At 50.4% G+C, this 20,607-nt stretch overlaps 1 protein-coding gene across 1 annotated transcript in view; it reads right to left on the bottom strand.

The window, feature by feature from the left end:
- Positions 1 to 20,607, bottom strand: part of ARCN1 (archain 1 coat protein complex I subunit delta) — a 234,454-nt gene that overhangs the window by 86,067 nt on the left and 127,780 nt on the right. Inside the window, exon 7 of the mRNA XM_086956714.1 lies at positions 11,709 to 11,856. Coding sequence (XP_086812840.1) covers positions 11,709 to 11,856 — 148 coding nt within the window. The remainder of the gene's footprint in view (positions 1 to 11,708; positions 11,857 to 20,607) is intronic.

Below are 20,607 nucleotides of genomic sequence, written 5' to 3'. Positions count from 1 at the left end.
CCTGGTCCGTCAACGAGGATTCCCGACGTCTTTTGAGTCCTATGCAGCTGCAGCCCCTGGGCTAGGTAACTTCGGCATTTCGGTGCCCCAGCATAGCCTCACTATCCAAGGGTCAGAATCTACTTTCGTTTTCTCCCTACCAGGTCGGGTTCGCCCGAGAACACTAACTTTGCAAATTCTAGATACCATAGACTTTGTCCCGCATCTCGCGTGAGAGTGCACACACTGCACCCGAGTCCCCTGGGTCTCCTAGAAGTAATCTAACGATTCTATAGTCAAGTCCTAGCGATTCCAAAGGCTATTAGTACTGTACTTACCTGCTAGTAATTTCGCATTCCACTTTTCAAGTATATGGTTTTCCGTGCCCCTCGGGCATTTGTATATACTGTGCTAACAAGTATTTTTGTAAGAGTTTTGGTTTGTGCTTAGTACCCTGTCCTCATAAAGAGTACAGGGCTGTTGTGATTCTTAATAAATAACTGTTTATTTTCATAACACTTGTGTGGTGTCCTTTCACTTGGTGTTCAAGGGGTATATGTGGTATAACAGCTGGCTTAACACGCCCTCTCGAGTCTTTAGCCTTAGACTGCTCGTATCCACACTACTAGGATAGCTGGTCTATAAGGTTGACTTACAACCAATCATCAATAAGGGTTGCTGGACTGATACATAGTGTTCACTAGAATAGTGAGCACTGCATATCAGGCCACCTTCTCACAACACCCACGGGTCTCAGCTGTGCTGCAGATGTGGGTAGAGGTCGGAGAGGTCTGGGAATCAGGGTCTCGTCGGGCTCTGAAGTCTGGATCCTTGCAGGAAGACGACAAAGGGAAGCCGCTGTACGCTAATGGTGCCTGCTGGTGCAGGGTGGACACTCCTTGCCCACAAGGGAGATATCTTCAGTCTTCTGTGGAGCAGAACGTCGAAGTCCAGAGTTTCTTCTTGGGAAGTTGATCAGGATAATCTAATTTGGAATGGGACCAGCTCCTACCTTTATTCGGCTAAAGGGGGCTGTACTAAGACTAGGTCCCTCCTCTGGGTGGGACCAGGAAGGGGGGTGGTTACACCCCCTATCCTTTGTCCGGTCTTGTGCCAGCACTGAGGCTGGAGTGCCCCAGGAACTGGTTCAGACCGGTGTATGCACAGGGACACCTTGTGTGCCCCCAGGCATGTCTCATTCCTTTCAGCCCTGTCCTACCTAATACACAAAATCCTGTCTGGGGTGGTGCTAGCACCTCCCAAGGCAGGAAACCCTTAGTCCAAGCCTCCCTCGCTGGAAGGACTCCCAGCAGCAGGAGGTCAGACTTGTGTCTGTGGTGGCAGCACCCATTTTGTGATGCTGAGGCTAGAGTTAACTTTAACTGGGGTTCACAGTTACGTATTTGTCGTGTCCCTCTAGAAGGGTGAAATGCTACCCCCGTCGCCAGAATTGGCAAGGTGGTAGTATTCCAATTCGTATGACACCTTACTCGACATGTTTTGATAATGCTATACCAAAGTTAGCATTTAACCGCGAGGATTATAATGCACTTAAGAGTATATGGTATAGCGTTATCATGGAGCAGCTATTAGGACTTGGTTCCGCAAGCTGCAAACGGGCTCAGCTCATGCCAGAGCACCATCTCACATAATTCCAAGCACTCTGCCTTCAGGATTGATAAGGCCTGCCATAGGAGTGACTGATAGGAATACATGTGTCCATTTTAGGTTTAGATATAGGTAACTATATCTAAAGCAAAGGGTAATTACACCACCTTGCCCCAGCTGTCGTGCAGCCAGTTGTTTCTATTTAGATGGCCAGCCAGGGGTGGCATAATACATGCTTCAGCCCCTGGTAGGCCCTGGGTACACCTATGCCCTGGGTACCTATACTACACTGTACAGGGACTGATAAGGTGGCCCAGTACCAATTGGTAAATGCACCTAAGGTACATGGAATCCATTTTACAGAGAGAGCAGTGGGCCTGGGGTCCTGAATAGCAGGGCCCCAGGTCAACTAAGTCGAAAAACCAGCAAAACACCAGGCAAAAAGTTGGGGGCAACCATAAGATTGCAAATGCTACTTACCAGTATGCATCTGTTCTTGGCATGTAGGGCTGCTGACATTCCTATCTGTGCATAGATCGCCGCCTAGTGTTGGGTCCGGATGATTGCACATTGTTCTCCTGGAAGAGTCTTCGAAGTATCACGAGATAGGTGGCTCCTCCCCTGGACTACAGTGCGCATGGGCATCGTCTCCATCCCCAGATTGTTTTTAGCCATTGGCAGAGATGGAGTGAAGTATGTGAGTGATGACCATGCTATGAGCATATACATATATGAAGACTGCAGCTGCTACAGGCGCCGGGGAGGAGGGTGGGCGATATGAATGTCAGCAGCCCTACATGCCAAGAACAGATGCATACTGGTAAGTAGCATTTGCAGTTCGAGGCATGTGGGCTGCTGAATTCATATCTGTGCATAGAATACATAGCAGTCCCTCCATTAGCGGCGGCCGCCCGTGCCAGCTGCAGCAGTCTGAAAAAGCGTTTTGAGAACAGCCTGACCAACAGCTGCCTGCTGTTTGGAGTGCACGTCTACACAGTAATGTTTAGTGAAAGTATGTGTGGTAGACCATGTGGCTGCCCTACAAATATCTTCTAAGGGAATGTTACCTAGGAAAGCCATAGAGGCCCCCAACTTCCTGGTGGAGTGGGCTCTTGGTGGGATAGTGAGAGTGCGTTTAGCTTTAGCGTAACAGATTTGAATGCATTTCACGATCCACCTAGCGATCCCAGCTTTGGAGATAGCGTTTCCCTTGTGGTGTGAGGCAAAAGCAACGAAAAGCTGCTTGGTTTTGCGAAAATCTTTTGTCCTGTCCACGTAGTACATCAAGGCTCTTTTAACGTCAAGGGTGTGGAGCATTCGCTCCGCCAGCGTTTCTGGATTTTGGAAAAACACCGGCAACTCAATTGTCTGGTTCATATGGAATTGAGATACAACCTTGGGTAAGAATTTAGGGTTAGTGCGGAGCACAACCCTGTTAGCATGTACTTGGAAGAAAGGTTCTTGGATGGTGAGCGCCTGCAACTCGCTAACCCTCCGTAGCGATGTAATTGCTACTAAGAAAGCAACCTTCCAAGTCAGAAACTGAAGCTCACAAGAGTGCAGTGGCTCAAAGGGAGGACCCATCAGTCTTGTAAGAACCACATTGAGGTTCCATTCTGGAGCTGGTGGGGTCCTTGGTGGAATGACTCTCTTGAGTCCTTCCAGGAAAGCCTTGATAGCAGGGACCTTAAAAAGTGACAGGTGTTGCCTATTCTGGAGGTATGCTGCCATAGCAGACAGGTGAATGCGGATGGAAGAGTACGCCAAATTGCATTGATACAGGTGGAACAGGTAACAAATGATGTTTTGAATGGAAGCATCTAGCGGGTCAATATCGTGGTTAACACAGTAAATGACAAACCTCTTCCATTTAGCCGCATAACAAGCTCTAGTAGTGGGCTTCCTTGCCTCCCGAATGATGTTCATGCAATCGGGAGGAAGATTGAGGTAGCCAAACTCTAGGACTTCAGGAGCCAGATCGCCAGGTTGAGCTGTTGCGGATCTGGGTGCTGAATGTCGCCATGGCTCTGCGTCAGAAGGCTGGGAGTGAGATGAAGCCTTTGATGCGGTACCACGGAGAGTTCCAGAAATGTGGTGTACCATGGTTGGCGAGCCCACGTTGGAGCAACCAGGATGAGAGTCATCGAGTGCTGCCTGAGCTTGCGTGCCACCAGCGGTATCAGAGGTGCTGGGGGAAAAGCGTACGCAAATCTGCCTGACCAGTTCATCCACATTGCATTGCCCTGTGATTGCGGGTGTGGGAACCTGGCGGCGAAGCTTTGGCATTTTGCGTTCTCCTTTGTGGCGAACAGGTCTATCTCTGGATGACCCCACCTTTGGAAGTACGGTTGGAGTACTGATGGATGTATCTCCCACTCGTGCATTTGATGGCTGTGCCTGCTGAGCAGGTCCGCCATCTGGTTGTCCTTGCCCGGGAGATGCTCTGCCATGAGGAAGATGTTCCTCTGAATGGCCCACTTCCACATGCTCTGAGCCAGATGAGACAGCTGCGGAGAGTGTGTGCCTCCCTGCTTCTGAATGTAGTACATGGCTGTCATGTTGTCCGTCCGGATCAACACGACCTTGTTGCACAGATGTACTTTGAACGCCTTCAAGGCCATGAAGATTGCCATCAGTTCCAACACATTGATGTGCATCTTCTTTTGCTGTAGTGTCCATAGTCCCTGTACTGTGTAGTGGAGTACATGAGCTCCACATCCCTGGAGAGAAGCGTCCGTTGTCAGGATAATCTGTGGCACAGGCTCCTGGAACGGTCGGCCCTTGCAAAGGTTTTGTGGATTCCACCAATGCAGAGAGTTGTACGCCCAACCGCTCACCAACACTAGGTCTGTTAGCTGCCCAATGAGCCTGAGTCCACTGACGTGCCAGGCACTCCTGAAGCGGACGCATATGTAGTCTCGCGTGCGGGACAATGGAGATGCAGGAGGCCATCATGCCTATCAACTGCATGAACACCCTCGCTGGAAGCGAGTGCTGGGGCCTGAATCGTTGGATCAGCGTTTGGATACTGGCGATTCTCACTGAATTTGGCTGCGCAGTGGCCGCCAGAGTGTTTATCGTCGCGCCCAGATACTGCCGTACATGGGCGGGCTGGAGATGGGATTTTGGGTAGTTCAGAGAGAATCCCAGATCGTGCAGGAGATGAATGGTGCGGGACACGTGTTCGGCGCACTGCTGTTCTGTTTTTGCCTGAATGAGCCAGTCGTCCAGATAAGGATAGACGTGGACGTTTTGGCGTCGTAGATGCGCCGCCACAGTCGCTAGGCACTTTGTAAAGACCCTTGGCGCTGTGGTGACCCCGAACGGCAGAACCCTGAACTGGTAATGCTGGTCTTGAATCGTAAATCTGAGATACTTTCTGTGGGAAGGATGCAGGGGGATATGAAAGTATGCATCTTTTAGATCCAGCGTAGCCAGGAAGTCCCCCTGCTGAAGCAGAGGGAGTACCTGCTGTAACGTGAGCATATGGAAGTGCTCCGAGAGAATGTACCAGTTGAGGGGCCTGAGGTCCAGGATGGGCCTGAGGGATCCGTCCTTTTTGGGGATTAGAAAATACAGGGAGTAAACCCCTGTTCCCCTTTCCTGCAGAGGGACGAGCTCTATTGCCCCTTTTTGCAGCATGACTTGAACTTCCTGCTGCAACAAGTGCAAGTGCTCGCCGGACATAGGACGGCTTCTTGGAGGTATGTTTGGTGGAGTGGAAGTAAGTTCCAGACAGTAACCGTACTGGATAAGAGACTTGACCCACCTGTCCGTGGTGATGGATTTCCACGCGGGCAGGAACTGCTGGAGTCTCCCCCCGACCGGTGTTGTGTGGTCGGGGGGCAGTGACAAGACGTCACTGCTTGTTGGCGGTGGTGGACCTGGAGCTGTTGTTTCCATGTCCCCTGCCCTTGATGTTGTTGCCTCTGTAGCCACCTCTACCCTTGTTGGTGTATGAGGTTTGGGTATTACTTTTATAATACTGTGTGGACTGCGATGCCTGACCCCGTGAGGTGCCTCTGGTATTGGAGCGGCGAAAGGAACCACCCCGAAACTGCTGAGACTGGAGGGCCCCCATAGACTTGGCAGTGTATCTTTTTTCATCTTTTCCAGGGTCGCATCCACCTCTGGGCCGAACAGGTGGTCAGGATTAACTGTTTGGTTCAGGATGGTTGTTTGTATATCCGGTTTGAAACCCGATATCCTAAGCCATGCGTGTCTTCGTAGCAACACGCTAGTGTTGATGGCCCTGGAGGCTGTATCAGCCACGTCCAGCGCACACTTGATGGAAGCGTTTGTGATGAGCTTTACCTCCTGAATTAACATTTCTCCTGCCTCCTTGTACTGGTCAGGCAAGTGTTGCAGTAGTGATTCTAAGGTGTCATAATGAGCCCTATCGTAGCGTGCAAGTAGGGCCTGTGTGTTTGAGATTCGCCAAATATTAGCTGCCTGTGCAGCAATCTGTTTCCCTGAGGCCTCAAATATTTTCGACTCTTTGTCTGGGGGAGGAGCGTCACCAGTGGTCTGCGAGTTCGCCCTCTTTCGTGCGTTGGATACAACCAACGAGTCCAGTGGCAAGTGTCCCTTGATGTATGTTGGATCCGAGGGCGCTGCCTTATATTTCTTATCAATGCGAAAATCTTGACTGACTTTTCAGCCACTGAGAAAGTGTCAAACAAAAAGTCCACATCCACAGGGTCTGAGTGCAGCTCGACATCATGGTTAGCTGCAGCTCTTTCAATCAAAGCGTTGAAGGCTGCCGAGTCCTCCGTCGGTGAAGTCTTTGCCGCAAAAAGCTGCGGTTCCTGACCCGACTGCGGGTCCTCTGGGTCGCCTCCGGCAGACCAAGGTTCATGTTCCTCCTCCGGATCCGAGTACGCCGGATAGTTGTACTCTACCTCCTCATCGTCAGCATCCCCTGCATTGGAACGCGTTGGCGAGTGTTCTAAGGCTTGTGGAGACATAGGCTCTATCGGGGCCGAAGTACCCGCAGAATCCTTCTTATTTTTGAGAGGAATCCGAAAATGTTCCAACACCGGCTCCGTGGTGATTTTTCTTTTGAGGAGAGACAGTTTCCCAGTATTGGCGTCGATGATGACCTCTCGACGCTCTTCCTCTGCAAGTGGCTGGAGCCGAGGCTTCGACACCACTAATGCTGCTTTGGGCGTCGATACCTCCCTCGAGGGCAGGCCTGCCCCATGCTTCGGAGCGAAAGCCTTCGGCGTCGACTTCGGCGGCAGGGTAAAGCGGATAGGCGTCTGCGCGGGCTTAGGTGTGTGCTTCGGCGCCACATCCCCTGGTTCGGAAACCACAGTGTCCTTCCGAAGCCGTTGCAGGGATTGCGCGACCTTTTTGGTTAAGGCTGGAGAGGGCTTGACCGGCTCGAGCGATCTCCCCGAGTCGGGAGTCGGGTCGGCAAAAGGCACCTTCTTCGGAGCCGACACATGTTCCTTGTCCCCGAGGGCCGGCGCCGGCGAAGCCTGGGCCGCAGCATCGCCTTGACGCTTCTTCTGAGCCTTCTTCGGGTCATCGACCACGACCATCTTCGGCGCCGACGCAGCCGCGTCGGTCGACTTCGCCTTCGGCGTCGACCCCGAAGGCTTCGGGTCGGCCATTTTGGCGTGGCTCTTCAAGTCGGCCATCTTGAATTGTTTGGAAGTTGACGCCTCCAAAGCCTTCTGCACCAGCGCAGCTTTCACTTTCGGTTTCGAAACCGGGGGAGTGGATCCCGATGGCTTCACTTTCGTTTTTGTTAACGGGAGTGGCGCCTCAGAAATGTCCGTGACCGGGCCCGGAGGCGGGGCTGTTGGACTAGTAACGAGGTCTTGGTTAAGGCCCGAAGGCGATCCCTCGACCTGGGCCGCATGAAGGGGGTTGACCCCTGAGTCAGTTCGGGGATGCTCTTCCTCCGAGCTATCCCCCACGGTGGCAATGGCCCTATCGTCGTCCCCTACCTCGTCGCCGGCTTTGTCAAAGTCCTCATCACCCACGTCGTAGGCATCCCCCTCGGACGCGGGACTAGAGTCCGAAACCTGTATGGCGTCGTCGTCTTCAACAAATTCCTCGAAGATGTTGTCTGGCGGGGGCGCCGGGGTAGCCGATAACCGGGCCTGGAGTCTAGCGGCCCGACGAATCTTGAGAGTTTTCTTACACCGGAACTTCGAGCAGGCCATACATCTGGCCTCGTCATGGTCCGGTGACAAACATTTGTTGCACACAGGGTGCACATCGAGGTGTGAATACTTGGAGGTGCACACCGGGCACCTCTTGAACGGAGTTCGTTCCATGGCTGGAGCGTAGAGTAGGCCCGTCCGCGCCGAGAGCAAGCGGATGGGTAGCAAGAGTTTGGAGCGGAGAAACAGACAAGAAACCCGAACGAAACGATACCGACGCTCAGCCTACAGACCTTTTGGTCTCGAGTTAGAAAAGTTTAACAACTATCGATTCCGACAGAGGGAACCGAAACACATCCGAACCCAATGGCGGAAAAAAACAATCTGGGGATGGAGGCGATGCCCATGCGCACTGTAGTTCAGGGGAGGAGCCACCTATCTCGTGATACTTCGAAGACTCTTCCAGGACAACAATGTGCAATCATCCGGACCCAACACTAGGCGGCGATCTATGCACAGATATGAATTCAGCAGCCCACATGCCTCGAACATCCACCTTCCTACAATCGCCCAACGAATTGGCCACTCGAATAGAGGCGGCAGCCATAGTTGAGAATTTTTTCCCAATAAGGTCAAGGCGACGTCCCTCTTTATCCGGAGGAGTCTTGATGGGCGTAGCTGGGTTCTTTGAGCGTTGTTATGCCGCCTGAGAAACAACAGAGTCTGGCCTCGGGTGACCTATAAGGCAGGATGGACTGTCAGATGTAGCTCAGTACTTCTTGTCAATCCTTGGCAGTACGGCTGGCACGGAAGCAGGATTCTTCATGATCTTTATGCCTTCCTTCCAGATGTAGTCAATTATCGGGATTGCTCTAGAAATCTTTCTGGTGCCTTCTTTAAAGTCATGTAGAAAACACTCAGACTGTTCCACAGTGACCGGAAGTTTGAATCTAGTGGAAGCTCTTTGGATGAGATTGTGAAATCCAACAATATCCTCAGGTGCAGAATCAGATGGTTGCAGAGTTGGCGGAGAAGGCAATGGAATTATATATGTATCCCACGGATCGGAAGGAGGATTTTCAGGAAACTCTCCTTCTACCTCTTCGTCCGAGGACGTATCAGGAGTACGAGGAGGTGGTGCAGGCTGATCTATGATTGGAGACCTGGGTATGGAAGGCTGAGGCTGTGATACAGGTTCTGTTCCTGCTGCAGAAGCCAGTGGTGTAATGACCTGCTGCGGTGGAAATTGCTGTCTGTAGTCCGCTAACATGGCTTGCAGGTCTTGAATGAGGGTAGGAGGTAAGTGGCTTGTATCTGATGCCCTTGGATAACTTCCATGATGAGGAACCATAATATCCTCCTGATAGTAGTGTGTAACATAATCCTCTTCATCGTCATCCTGACATTTTATAATCAAGTCAGAAGGATGGCGGGCCACTCCGAAGGTTCCCTCATTGTCATCATCCTCATAATCTCCTTCCTCGTCCGGATCATAAGTATCGAGGAGGTGAGAAGGTGCAAGTGGTGAAATATAAGAATACTCCTCTCACTGGAAAGAGCGAAGTTGAAAGCTCTTGGAGGCAATAGGCGTTGAAAATGCCTGCATTGCTGGTGTAGACGCCGTTGAAACTGTTGCCAATGCTGTGGATGGAATGGACTTTTCTTTTTCGTCGTCGACTGAGGCATCATCGACGGACTATGTCGACGGAGGCATCGTCGACGGAGGCATCGTCGACGGACTCGACGTTGTCGGAGGCAACGTCGACTGACTCTACGTCGACGGAGGCAACGTCGACAGACTACGTCGACGGAGGCAACGTCGACTGACTCTACGTCGACGGAGGCAACGTCGACTGACTCTACGTCGACGGAGGCAACGTCGACTGACTCTACGTCGACGGAGGCAACGTCGACTGACTCTACGTCGACGGAGGCAACGTCGACTGACTCTACGTCGACGGAGGCAACGTCGACTGACTCTACGTCGACGGAGGCAACGTCGACTGACTCTACGTCGACGGAGGCAACGCCGACTGACTCTACGTCGACGGAGGCAACGTCGACTGACTACGTCGACGGAGGCAACGTCGACTGACTCTACGTCGACGGAGGCAACGTCGACTGACTCTACGTCGACGGAGGCAACGTCGACTGACTCTACGTCGACGGAGGCAACGTCGACTGACTACGTCGACGGAGGCAACGTCGACTGACTCTACGTCGGCAACGTCGACTGACTCTACGTCGACGGAGGCAACGTCGACTGACTCTACGTCGACGGAGGCAACGTCGACTGACTCTACGTCGACGGAGGCAACGTCGACTGACTACGTCGACGGAGGCAACGTCGACTGACTACGTCGACGGAGGCAACGTCGACTGACTCTACGTCGACGGAGGCAACGTCGACTGACTCTACGTCGACGGAGGCAACGTCGACTGACTCTACGTCGACGGAGGCAACGTCGACTGACTCTACGTCGACGGAGGCAACGTCGACTGACTCTACGTCGACGGAGGCAACGTCGACTGACTCTACGTCGACGGAGGCAACGTCGACTGACTCTACGTCGACGGAGGCAACGTCGACTGACTCTACGACGACGGAGGCAACGTCGACTGACTCTACGACGACGGAGGCAACGTCGACTGACTCTACGACGACGGAGGCAACGTCGACTGACTCTACGTCGACGGAGGCAACGTCGACTGACTCTACGTCGACGGAGGCAACGTCGACTGACTCTACGTCGACGGAGGCAACGTCGACTGACTCTACGTCGACGGCGGCGTAGACGGGGTCGTCGACGGGCTTGATTTCTTCGTCGACGGGACAGTCATCGACGACGTAGATGGTGCTTTTGGCGACGACAAAGCTGTCGTCGACGGTGCTCTCTTCGATGAATGCTTAGACGACGAGGTTCTCGTCGATGACTCGTCGACGATGGTCTTTGTAGTGACGATAGAAATACTAGTTGACAGGATTGGTGAGGTAATAGCGGTAGCAGACACAGTAGCCATCGACGAGGGGGCTGAAGATGAAATTGTAGACACAGAAAAGGCTGAAGAGACAGAGCAAGTCTTACTCACAGTTTTATGCTTCTTAGGATCCTTAACAGTAGAAGGCCCTGAAGAAGCTGGAAGAGACTTGTGAAGTAACAGGGGTGGAGTGGGAGGTTCAGATGTTTTCTCCGATCACTTGATGCTCTCTCCTGAGATCTTGCTCTCTTACTTGATGTTGAAGCTCCATCATCATCATCATCCTTAGAAGATTTGAGCCTTAACAAGACTCTAGCCTCCCTATCCCTCAAGGTTTTAGAAGGGAAGGTGCGGCAAATCTTACAATTTTGGGCCTCATGAGATGGATATAGGCAATATATTCAGTCCTTATGTTGATCATCAACATGGACTCTCTTTTTGTCGCATGTTCTGCAAGGCTTGAACAAAGCCTTCTCTGACATCCTGAAGGAAAAACTGAGCTAGCACTCAGGGAGACTCCCTTCCACACTACGTGCGGTGAAAATCTGAGGAGAACTGGCTCTGCGGAGAGGGTTATACAGGGTGCTAACAGCTGATTGGCTGTGACAAAGACTTTGGTCTTTTCAGCATAATGATGTAGATAGGCTACTGCAACATAGGCTTCAGGCCTGTATTTAGGGCCTACTACTGTAATTTACTTTTGGAACTTCTTTTATGTACTGTGGAACTCCCGCCTCGGCGACGGGAAATGGTTCAGGCATGTAAATCTATGAAAGATACCCCAATACTGGATAAGTCCTGGGATTCTGGGTCCAATGCTCCTTCCAAAATGTACAGAGATCCTTCAAGTTCCCTTTACACACCCTCTACTTCACTAAAGATAACATTCAATGGTTGACAAATTGTAACAACTTTTGGATCAATGCATTCTGGTTATGGTGGGAATTGCAACTACAAACCTGTACAGTCAGCTGACACATTACTGGCAAACTCTTAAGTGGAGAAAATGGCATGTCTGGTACTCACTGGTGAGAGGGATAAAGGCATCATCTGTGGTCTGCAACCTCCACTTCAGAACACCCACGTCGCTGTTGAGTGGGAATGATTTCTCGGGATTCTTTAATCCAATCAGAGACTCTGCAGTAAAGAGCTTTTTGTCTACGTTGGGATGGGTCTGCAAAGAAAGACAAATAGCTAAGATCAATAAGAGTCACATTTAGAATAGTACAGATACGTGGAATTTTAATTTTACTCCTGTTTTAAATTTTTAGATGTGGGGCTGTCACAGATGAAAAACATGTTTCAGTGCATTTCTGTAGGAAGTTGGCTCTGTATATGGTATACCACTAGATGGTTATATTGTGCACAGAGTCCAGAGATTCCCCCACAGAAGCATACAGGGCTCAATGCAAACCCAAAGTGCTCTATCTGTGGCAGTGAGCAGACCTAGGCCTAACAGAGGTATGCAAGACATTTGTTGTGCACATAATGACCAATAAATGACAAATCAAAAAGGAGATCCACACCAATTTGATAAAAATAAGCTTTGCTCAAGTTTTATTTTAAGACCCAAGATCTTCGCAAAAAGGTAAGTACATTTTTAAATAGAAAATCTTTTCAGTTTCAAAAGTGGACACTTAGTACAATTTTCATTCTTTGCAATCAATGTTAAACTATGGAGGAAATCAATAAAGTAGTTTTACAGGTAAGTAACCAACTTACAGATCCAGTCTTCGGGGTTGCAGGGTCAGGTTTAGGTAAGCACAAACACTGCACCACCAGCGGCACCGGGGCAGCCGGGTAAAGAGAAGCAAGAATTTAAACCAATTGGAGACTGGGGTGCTTGAAGACACTGCTTGCACGTAAGTAGATCGGTTGCAAGGCTCAATCTCCAGAAATTAAAGCAAGCACGGGCATAACAAGGCAGCACCAAACATACACCACCAGCAGCACAGCGGCGGCCAGGTGCAAGTTGCAAACATGAGGTCAGGCGCCCAATGTAATTCAATTGAGAAACTAGGTTTGGTAAAAAAGCTGCAGGTGATGAACATGAGGTGGCACAAAGGAAACCAGCGACAGCAGAGGTAAGTTGAGATGCTGTAGGTCGTAAGGACACAGTCGGTCGAGCTCACTAAGGCCCAGGGGTTTCGGGTGCATGGGGTGTCCTTTAACGTGGTGTTTTCTTACCTTAGCCGGTTGCAGTCGGGGGGAGCCTTCGGATTCACACTGCAGGAGTCCTCATGGAGTCCAGGAGGGGTCAGCCAACACTGGACCTGGACACAGGATCGCTGAGGAACCTTTTCTGGATAGGCGGACGACCTGAACACAGGCTGGAGGCATCGGGTGCAAAGTGATCGTGCTTCGCAGATCTGTAGGGCACCAGAGTCCTTGGTGTTGGTTTTCTGTGATCAGAGCCACTGGCCTCTGGAGTTCTGGTCTTTCTTAAAGGCTGACAGTCCTCCCAGGGGTTGTGGAGGCCGCTGGCAACAGGACTGGTGTTTTTTTCTTTGCGGGCTGCAAACAGGCGGGTAGGGCTGGTACACGTCGTGGGCATTGACAGTCTTCTCTGCACAGCGTTTTCTTTGTCCTTCTTAGGTCGGCAGAACTAGTTTGAGGGTCTGGGGGAGCCACCTAAATGCTACATTTAGGGGTACTTTAAGGGAGAGTCAGGGAGGGTCAATGGGCACCTTACCTCGGGTGACTACACCCTCTATTATGCCACCCTCCTGTGTGAGAGAGCATAGTCATATCCCCAATTGGAGGGTCCCCCACACCCCCCTATTCAAGATGGCGGGGATTGAAGGTGTACTTCACCTTGCCTCCTTCACCTTTGGGGTAGAGTTGACAGAGGTGGGCACACCTCTGATTCTTCCCAGGTTTTCCCACCCAAAATGGAGGAGAAAACCGGGGGCTGCCATCTGCTGCTAACTACGGAGGCTGGGGGTCGCACTACAAAGACAGCAGGCCTTTGAAGCTTCCTTACTGAGCACTGTGCCCATCCTGGGGGAGGAGATGTGATACCTCCGCCCACAATGCGCTTTGTTTCTAGTCCTAGAAAGCAGAGGCTCTCCACCCAGGGGTTCAGAAACATGCCTGGTGGTGAGGCCAGTCTGTGGAGTGGAGTGTGATAGACCGGGGTGGGATAGACAGGGGTGGAGTGGGGCAGACTGGAGTAGAGACTGGAGTAGGGGAGATTAGAGTGGGGTAGATTAGAGTGGGGTAGGGTAGATCGGGGTAGAGTGGAGTGGGATTACTGTGGTAGATTGGTGTGGAGTGGGGTGAGGTAGACTGGAGTGGATTATAGTAGAGCAGAAACTGAGTGGGGGAGAATGGAGTTTTTAGGGTGGAGTGCGGAAGTTTGGGGAAGAGGAGTGCAGTGCATTGGGGTAGGGTAGATTGGAGTGTTGTAGATTGGAGTGGAGCAGAGTGGAGTGGGGTAGATGAGAGTGGAGTAAGGTAGATTGGAGTGGGCTATATAATGGATATCCATATCCAATCCTTACAAATATTCTAAATGCCTTTATAAATGTGCTATGTCAGAATTAAATCAATTATTTGCTTTTTTTTGTCTGGCCTGCAGCTTGTTTGCTGCGTATGCCACACCGTATTTATTTTGGTGTTGCTTATCAGGCCATATTATCTGGCCATGTTAAAAGGTTGCACTTTTTTTTTAATAAATCGAGAACAAATAGAATGAGAATAACTTCGAACCATTGATTGATTGTATTTTATGTATTCTTTTTGCATTGTGCATCCAGACAGAACTTAAGGGACTCTTCCTTAGAGCTTTATGAACAACATTAATCAAACCTAGACACCAATAGCGACCTTAACCACATGGCTGCTGGGCCTTTTCCCCCCCTGTGCTGGAAAATGCCATTTTAGTGGCACCATGACGAGCTCAGCTCGTCATCAGCACACGACACCCGTGGGTGATGACGAGCTGAGCTCGTCATCAGCATCGAAAGGGTTAAGGAAATGACACATTTACTATGTATATGTATTTATGTATGTATTCATTTTAAAGTTCAGTTGAGCTGCTTCTTGAACCAAGCCAGTTAAGGCATCCGAGTGCTCTACATATATGTAGAATCAGGCAACAAGCCAAACATATTTACACATTTTAGTTTCATCTCAAAATGTGGGCACAGTCAGCAAGGTTCAATGCACTTAGATAATGATGTTTTCCATCCCCTCACTGATGGGAGTGTGAAGTAAGTATATTATTGCCTGCTTTAGCACTTGATGAAAAGGGAAGCCATAATTTTCCCTATAGAGCAAAGAAATGCAGTCAGAGGGTGACATTGAGGACCTTGGAATCCTTACACCTGTGTTCTAAACCCAGGTTTAGCTTGAAAAGTAATAAGGGTGTGATTATGGGCAAATCAATTTATTTATTGTGCCTCAAATTGCAAATATGTGTAATGCAAATCGAGTAATGTAAACATAGTGGATGTGTTGTCTACTTTTTGATGGAGGAAACCCACCATAATCACTTAAAGGAATAAATCAAAGATGCACCACTGAAAAAATCTCAAATATTGTGACCACACCCCTGATCATAATTATCTGCCACGCAGGCCCTCAGCCCTCCATGAATCCATCAGTCACCACTATAAGGAGGTGGATTTTCCTTGCCCGCCAACTTGATGTTGACAAGAGAGCGAGGAAAAAAACTCTGCTCCACAGAGCAGAGTTTTTGGGAACTCCGAGTGCTCCGCAAACACCGCGAACGGAGCGGATGTCACCGCCCAAGGTTAATTTTGAATACATGTGCTGGACACTGGCCTTTACAAGTTCCCCAGCTACATGATGGCTTAATTGAAACTAGACCGGTTTAGTATCAAACATCTCGTATAATTAAAGTGCCCTCTTTCTGCATGGTAGCCCCTACTTTTTGCTTAACTACTGATGTGCTTTGACTGAGTGTGCCCTGGGCTCCTACCAATCAGGTACCCAGGGCCTATGTACTTTCCCTAAAACTGCATTGAAAAAAAAACCCAATTGGCATCTCTTGCCACAGGTCAGCCCCTGGTAAATGGCACCACAGGTACCCAGGGCACTGTGACCAGGGAAGACCTCTAAGGGCTGCAGCACTTATTGTGCCACCCTTAGAGGCCCTGTACCATTACACACAAACTGCCTTTGCAGGCTGCGTGTCTTGGTGCAGGACAAAGTGAAGAGTCGACATGGCACACATCCCTTTGTGCCATGCCTACTGCCCACTGCCCTAGCATAGATCAGTCACCCCTCTAGCTGGGTGCCCTATACCAGTAGTGAGGGTACAGGTATGAGCCCTGTACCCCTACAGTGTCTAAGTACATTATGAGACATTGTAAGCACAGTGCAGCTATTAAAGAGTATATGGTGCTGGGAGGTTGTCATTACGAAATCCACAGAACCATAATGGCTTTGGTATCAAACTTCTCAGCACATTAAACCTACACTGATGCCCATGTGGGATTTAATGAAAAATGCACGCAGAGGGCATCTTAGAGATGCCCCCTGAAAAACGACCTACCACTGTCCAGACAGGTTTCTGGACCCCAGGGTCGAGAGCCTGCTGCTCTCAGGGGCCTGAAACAATGCACATGCTGGTACGAGGTGCTAAAACTCCTCCCGGAGGATGGGCAGGGTTCACTAAGGGGAAGCTTCAAAGGCTTGCTGCCTTTGTGAGCTTAACCAGGCCACTTGCTGCTTTCAGCAACTGGTCCCCACTGGTTCTGACCCACACTTTGGGTGGAAGAACCGGCAGGAAAAACACCTCTGCCAACTCCACCCCTCAGGTGGGGTAGGGGAGGTGAAGCACAACTCTCAGTCCCCGCCATCTTGCAGATGAGAGGACCCAGCAAACCAGGGAAAGGCTTATGCCCCCCTCCCGCAGGAGGGTGGCATAATAGGGTGTGTAACCATCCCAGGGAAGGGACCCATTGGTCCCAACCTTTTACCTACCTGTAACACCCCTAAATCTAGTATTTAGAGGCACCCCTGAGCCTTGCTTACTCAGACAAGAACCTGCAAGAAGAAAGGAAGAAGGACAAACAGCTGTGCCAAAGCTAACAAGAGTAGTACACCCACTGACTTGGCCCCAGCCCTACCGGCCTGTCCCCACCTCTAACCTGCTCCAGTGAAATTCCGGTGTGTCCTGCAGCCAGCAACCTCAAGAAACCCGGAGGACCTGCCTGCCTTCAATCCCAAAGACTCAGTCTCCCATGAACACCGGATTTGTTCAAACACCAGACTCCACCTCCGCAAGGTTCCGCAAGTTTGCCCCACTCTGCACCAGACGCCCACGGCACGAGTGGCCCAACATCAAGAGGTGGTCTCCCCGGCGATCCTGACCAGAGATCCAGCGACCCCTGACCTGCTTCAAGCAACCAGTCGACGCCTACAGACTCAAGCCGGAAGGTCCCCCCAACCGCGACCAGGAGCTGGTAAGTAGATCTGACCCTAAAAGGCACCCCTGCCCCGACGACCCACAGCCTTGGGTGGCCCAACCAATGGTGTCTAACCAACCTCCAACATCCCAACTTAACTCTCCAAATGATGGTTGCACACAGAAGACTTTCGTCCCAGAGCCTGCAGTGCTTTTGCAAACCAGAGACTCTCCATTGAAAACTACAGGGCTTCCAACGAAAAAACAGCACTCTGCACCCGGCCGTCCCAGTGCAGCTGAGGGTGCAACTTTTGTGCTAGCCTAAACCCCCATTTGCCCTGAGCTTAAGTCCAGGAGCTTTGCTCCCACAACCCAGTGGCCTGCTCATCAGCAGCCACCAGCCGGAGGCCCCCTATCCCCCATTGGATTACACTGGGCCTCAGCACTCTGCACCCGGCTGTCCTAGTGCCGCCGAGGGTGTAACAAGAGTGCATCCTTGACCTGGGGGACCCCTGAGTTTAAACCCAGAACACAAACTACCACAACAAAGTACTTACCTTTAAACCGATAATACTATTTTCCTCCATAGGATAACATTGACTGTTTCTATGAAAAGTTTTCAACTGTGGAGTTGGAAAACCTAAAGAAATTCTTTAAAATTGCACTAACAAAAACGATTTTATTTACCTGTTTACATGGAATGTCCCAGTGTAGTATCCAGGTATACTACACGGTGTAAGAAAAGCAACTTACCTGTTATTTTAATAAAAATCCTATATAAGGTATATGTACTGTATTGTGAAAAGCACTGCATTATCAGTAACACATCTGTAATCAAATGAAAGTACATTTACAATTGCAATCCAAAGTGTGTTACAACTGTACATTTACTGCAAAGTATTTATCACTTACCTATGCTAGGCTTATTTGGTTCTAAGAAATAAAATAACTAAAAGAATATTTTTATACAAAAAAATTGGTCTGAAGTTTAGTCTTTGAGTGTGTGAATTTATTTGCTGACTGAGTGTGTACAACAAATGCTTAACACTGTCTTCTGATAAAGCCTTACTGCTCGACCACACTACCACAAATAGAGGAGAATGTGCTATCTACTTCACCTCTGCCTACCTTTTGGATTCCACTGGACTCTGCTCACTATACCTCACTTTGGTATAGTTTATACAGAGCCAGCTTCCTACACTTCCATCACTTACCTATGGCTCTAAATTACTGAAAGGGAGCAAGGCAACCACTCTAAATTTGCTCCAATCGACCCGCTTTAAGAGGGTTATGCTTTCTCCCACAATATAGCTCAAGTTCAGATCAAACTGGAGTTTGGTCTGGTTCACCAAGGCCCAGGAGCGGAGCCCTGATCAAATTCTGTTGGAAACTTAGATCGCCCCCCCCAGACTCACAAGCTGCCATTTGCTGGTCAAAAATGGGAAGTCAGAATGATCACAAAAACTTGTGGCCCTCTGTCATTCAGCAGGCCATTCATGCCCTAAAACTAGAAAAAGCCTTAAACTCAAAAATGGATTTCACTATTGTGAGACAGTGTCGCTTTTGAATGGTTGGCCCCTATTTTTGGCCTAGTTTTGATGTGGTTTCAAATGTGGTGCACAGGGTCCCTACCTTCCAGGTTCCCTGTGCCAGTGCTCCTGCCACAAGAGAAGCCCCCAATTGGTACTTCTGCCGCCTGCAAGTCCCTAGTAAATGGCACCCTGGGTACCTAGGGCCTGGAAGCTGAAGAGGGTCCCCTGGGACCCTCCTCACAAGGACACTGCCCTTGCAGCCTGTATGCCGCTGTGACGGAAAAAACAACAAAGTCGACAGTGTACCCTGTCTGGTGCCATGCCAGCCAGTACGGTCTGACAGTATAGGCAAGTCACCCCTCTAGCAGGCCTCAGCCCCAAGGCAGGGGGCACTATACTCCAGGTGAGGGCATCTCTGCATGAAAAGATGTGCCCCTACAATATTGGGCCCTATTTCCCAATATTGTAAGTGCCAGTGAAGCCATAGAGAGTACATCGTCTGGGCACTCGACAACTCGAGCTCCACAGCACTACAATGGCTTTACTGAAAATAGGAGTGTTTGGTACCAAACAACTCTTAATAAATCCACACTGATGCCAGTGTGGGATTTATTGTACTATGTACCCAGAGGGCACCTCAGAGGTGCCCCCTGAATCCCTACCAACCCTGGTGTGGTCTCTGACCAGCTGTAGGCAGCCAGCTACCACCAGACAAGTTTCTGGACCTCTGGATAGAAAGCTCCTGCTCTCTGGGACCAGAAACCATGCACATCCCGGAAAGCGGTGGCATTCCTCCTCCCCCAGGATGTACCAGCACTCGAAGAGGGAAGCTTCAAAGGCATGCTGCCTTTGTAATGCGACCCCCATCCTCTGCGGCTAGCAGCAGATGACAGTCCCTGGTTCACAACCCAACTTAGGGCAGGAAAACCAGTGGGAAAATTAAAAAAGATAGGAGGTGAGCCCACCTCTGCCAACCCCATCCTTACGGTGGGGGAAGCGAGGAGTGACACAACTTTCAGGCCCTGCCATCTTGAAGTTAGGTAGACTCCGTCCACTCAGAGGTAGGTCTATGCACCCTCCTGTAAGAGGGTAGCATAATAGAGGGTGTAGCCACCCCAGGTAAGGTGCCCATTCGCCCTAGCTGCTACTCCCCTAAAACTCCTCCTGAACTTAGTATTTAGGGTGCTCATCCAGACCTGAACCTCAGATCTGCGACAACCCAAAAAGAAAGAAGTCACTCTGCAGCAGAAGCTAGAAGAAGACAACTGCCTTGGCCCAGCCCTATCGGCCTGTCTACAGCTTCAACAACCTTGTGACTGGGCTTCCAACATCGACCTCCAAAACCCCTGGGAGGACTGCCGCCTTCAATAAAGATTCCAATCTTCAGAGGACAGTGGACCATTCCAGAAGAAACAGACTCAAAAAGACTCCAGATCCAGGTGAGTCCTCAGCCCACTATGCACCCGACGTTCCCGGCTTGAGTAAGTGGTTCACCTGTGTAGTGAAGTTTCCCTGGCGATCCTGACTTCGTTGGCTGACCTCTCCTGCCCTCCATGACAGTGCCTGCAGTGTGAATCCAGAGGCTCTCCCCGACCGCTATCAGCTTCGGTAAGTAGACTTGGACGTACAAAGGCACCCTACACTGAAGTGAGCCAAACAGACTGTGCCTTTACAACCCCCTACATCCCAACTTAACTCTGCTGTTGCTTGTCTTCCTCCTGCAACCCCTGGTGCCACACCTGCAGCCTCTTTAACGTCAAGAAGATACTCATTGAAAAGCATGACATATAATTTGCACCCTGCCGCTGGTGCAGGTTTGGTGCTGCTTTGTGGCCCCTCCTGTGTTTAACCTAACCCCCAAAGCTTGACCCCTGCAACCGATCTATTACCTGCAAGCAGTGTGGCGCCAGGGATCCCCTGCCTCAATTGGAAAGGATTGGGTCGAACTCGGATTTGGACCACTGCACCCAGACGCCCCTTTGCCGCTGGTGATGCAGTTTTGGTACTCACCCGACTG

The sequence above is a fragment of the Lissotriton vulgaris genome, chromosome 2_1, assembly GCF_964263255.1.
Source record: "Lissotriton vulgaris chromosome 2_1, aLisVul1.2, whole genome shotgun sequence".
Taxonomy (NCBI): Eukaryota; Metazoa; Chordata; class Amphibia; order Caudata; family Salamandridae; genus Lissotriton; species Lissotriton vulgaris.
The sequence above is the reverse complement of the archived record's forward strand: the minus strand, read 5'-3'. Positions and strand labels throughout refer to the sequence as shown.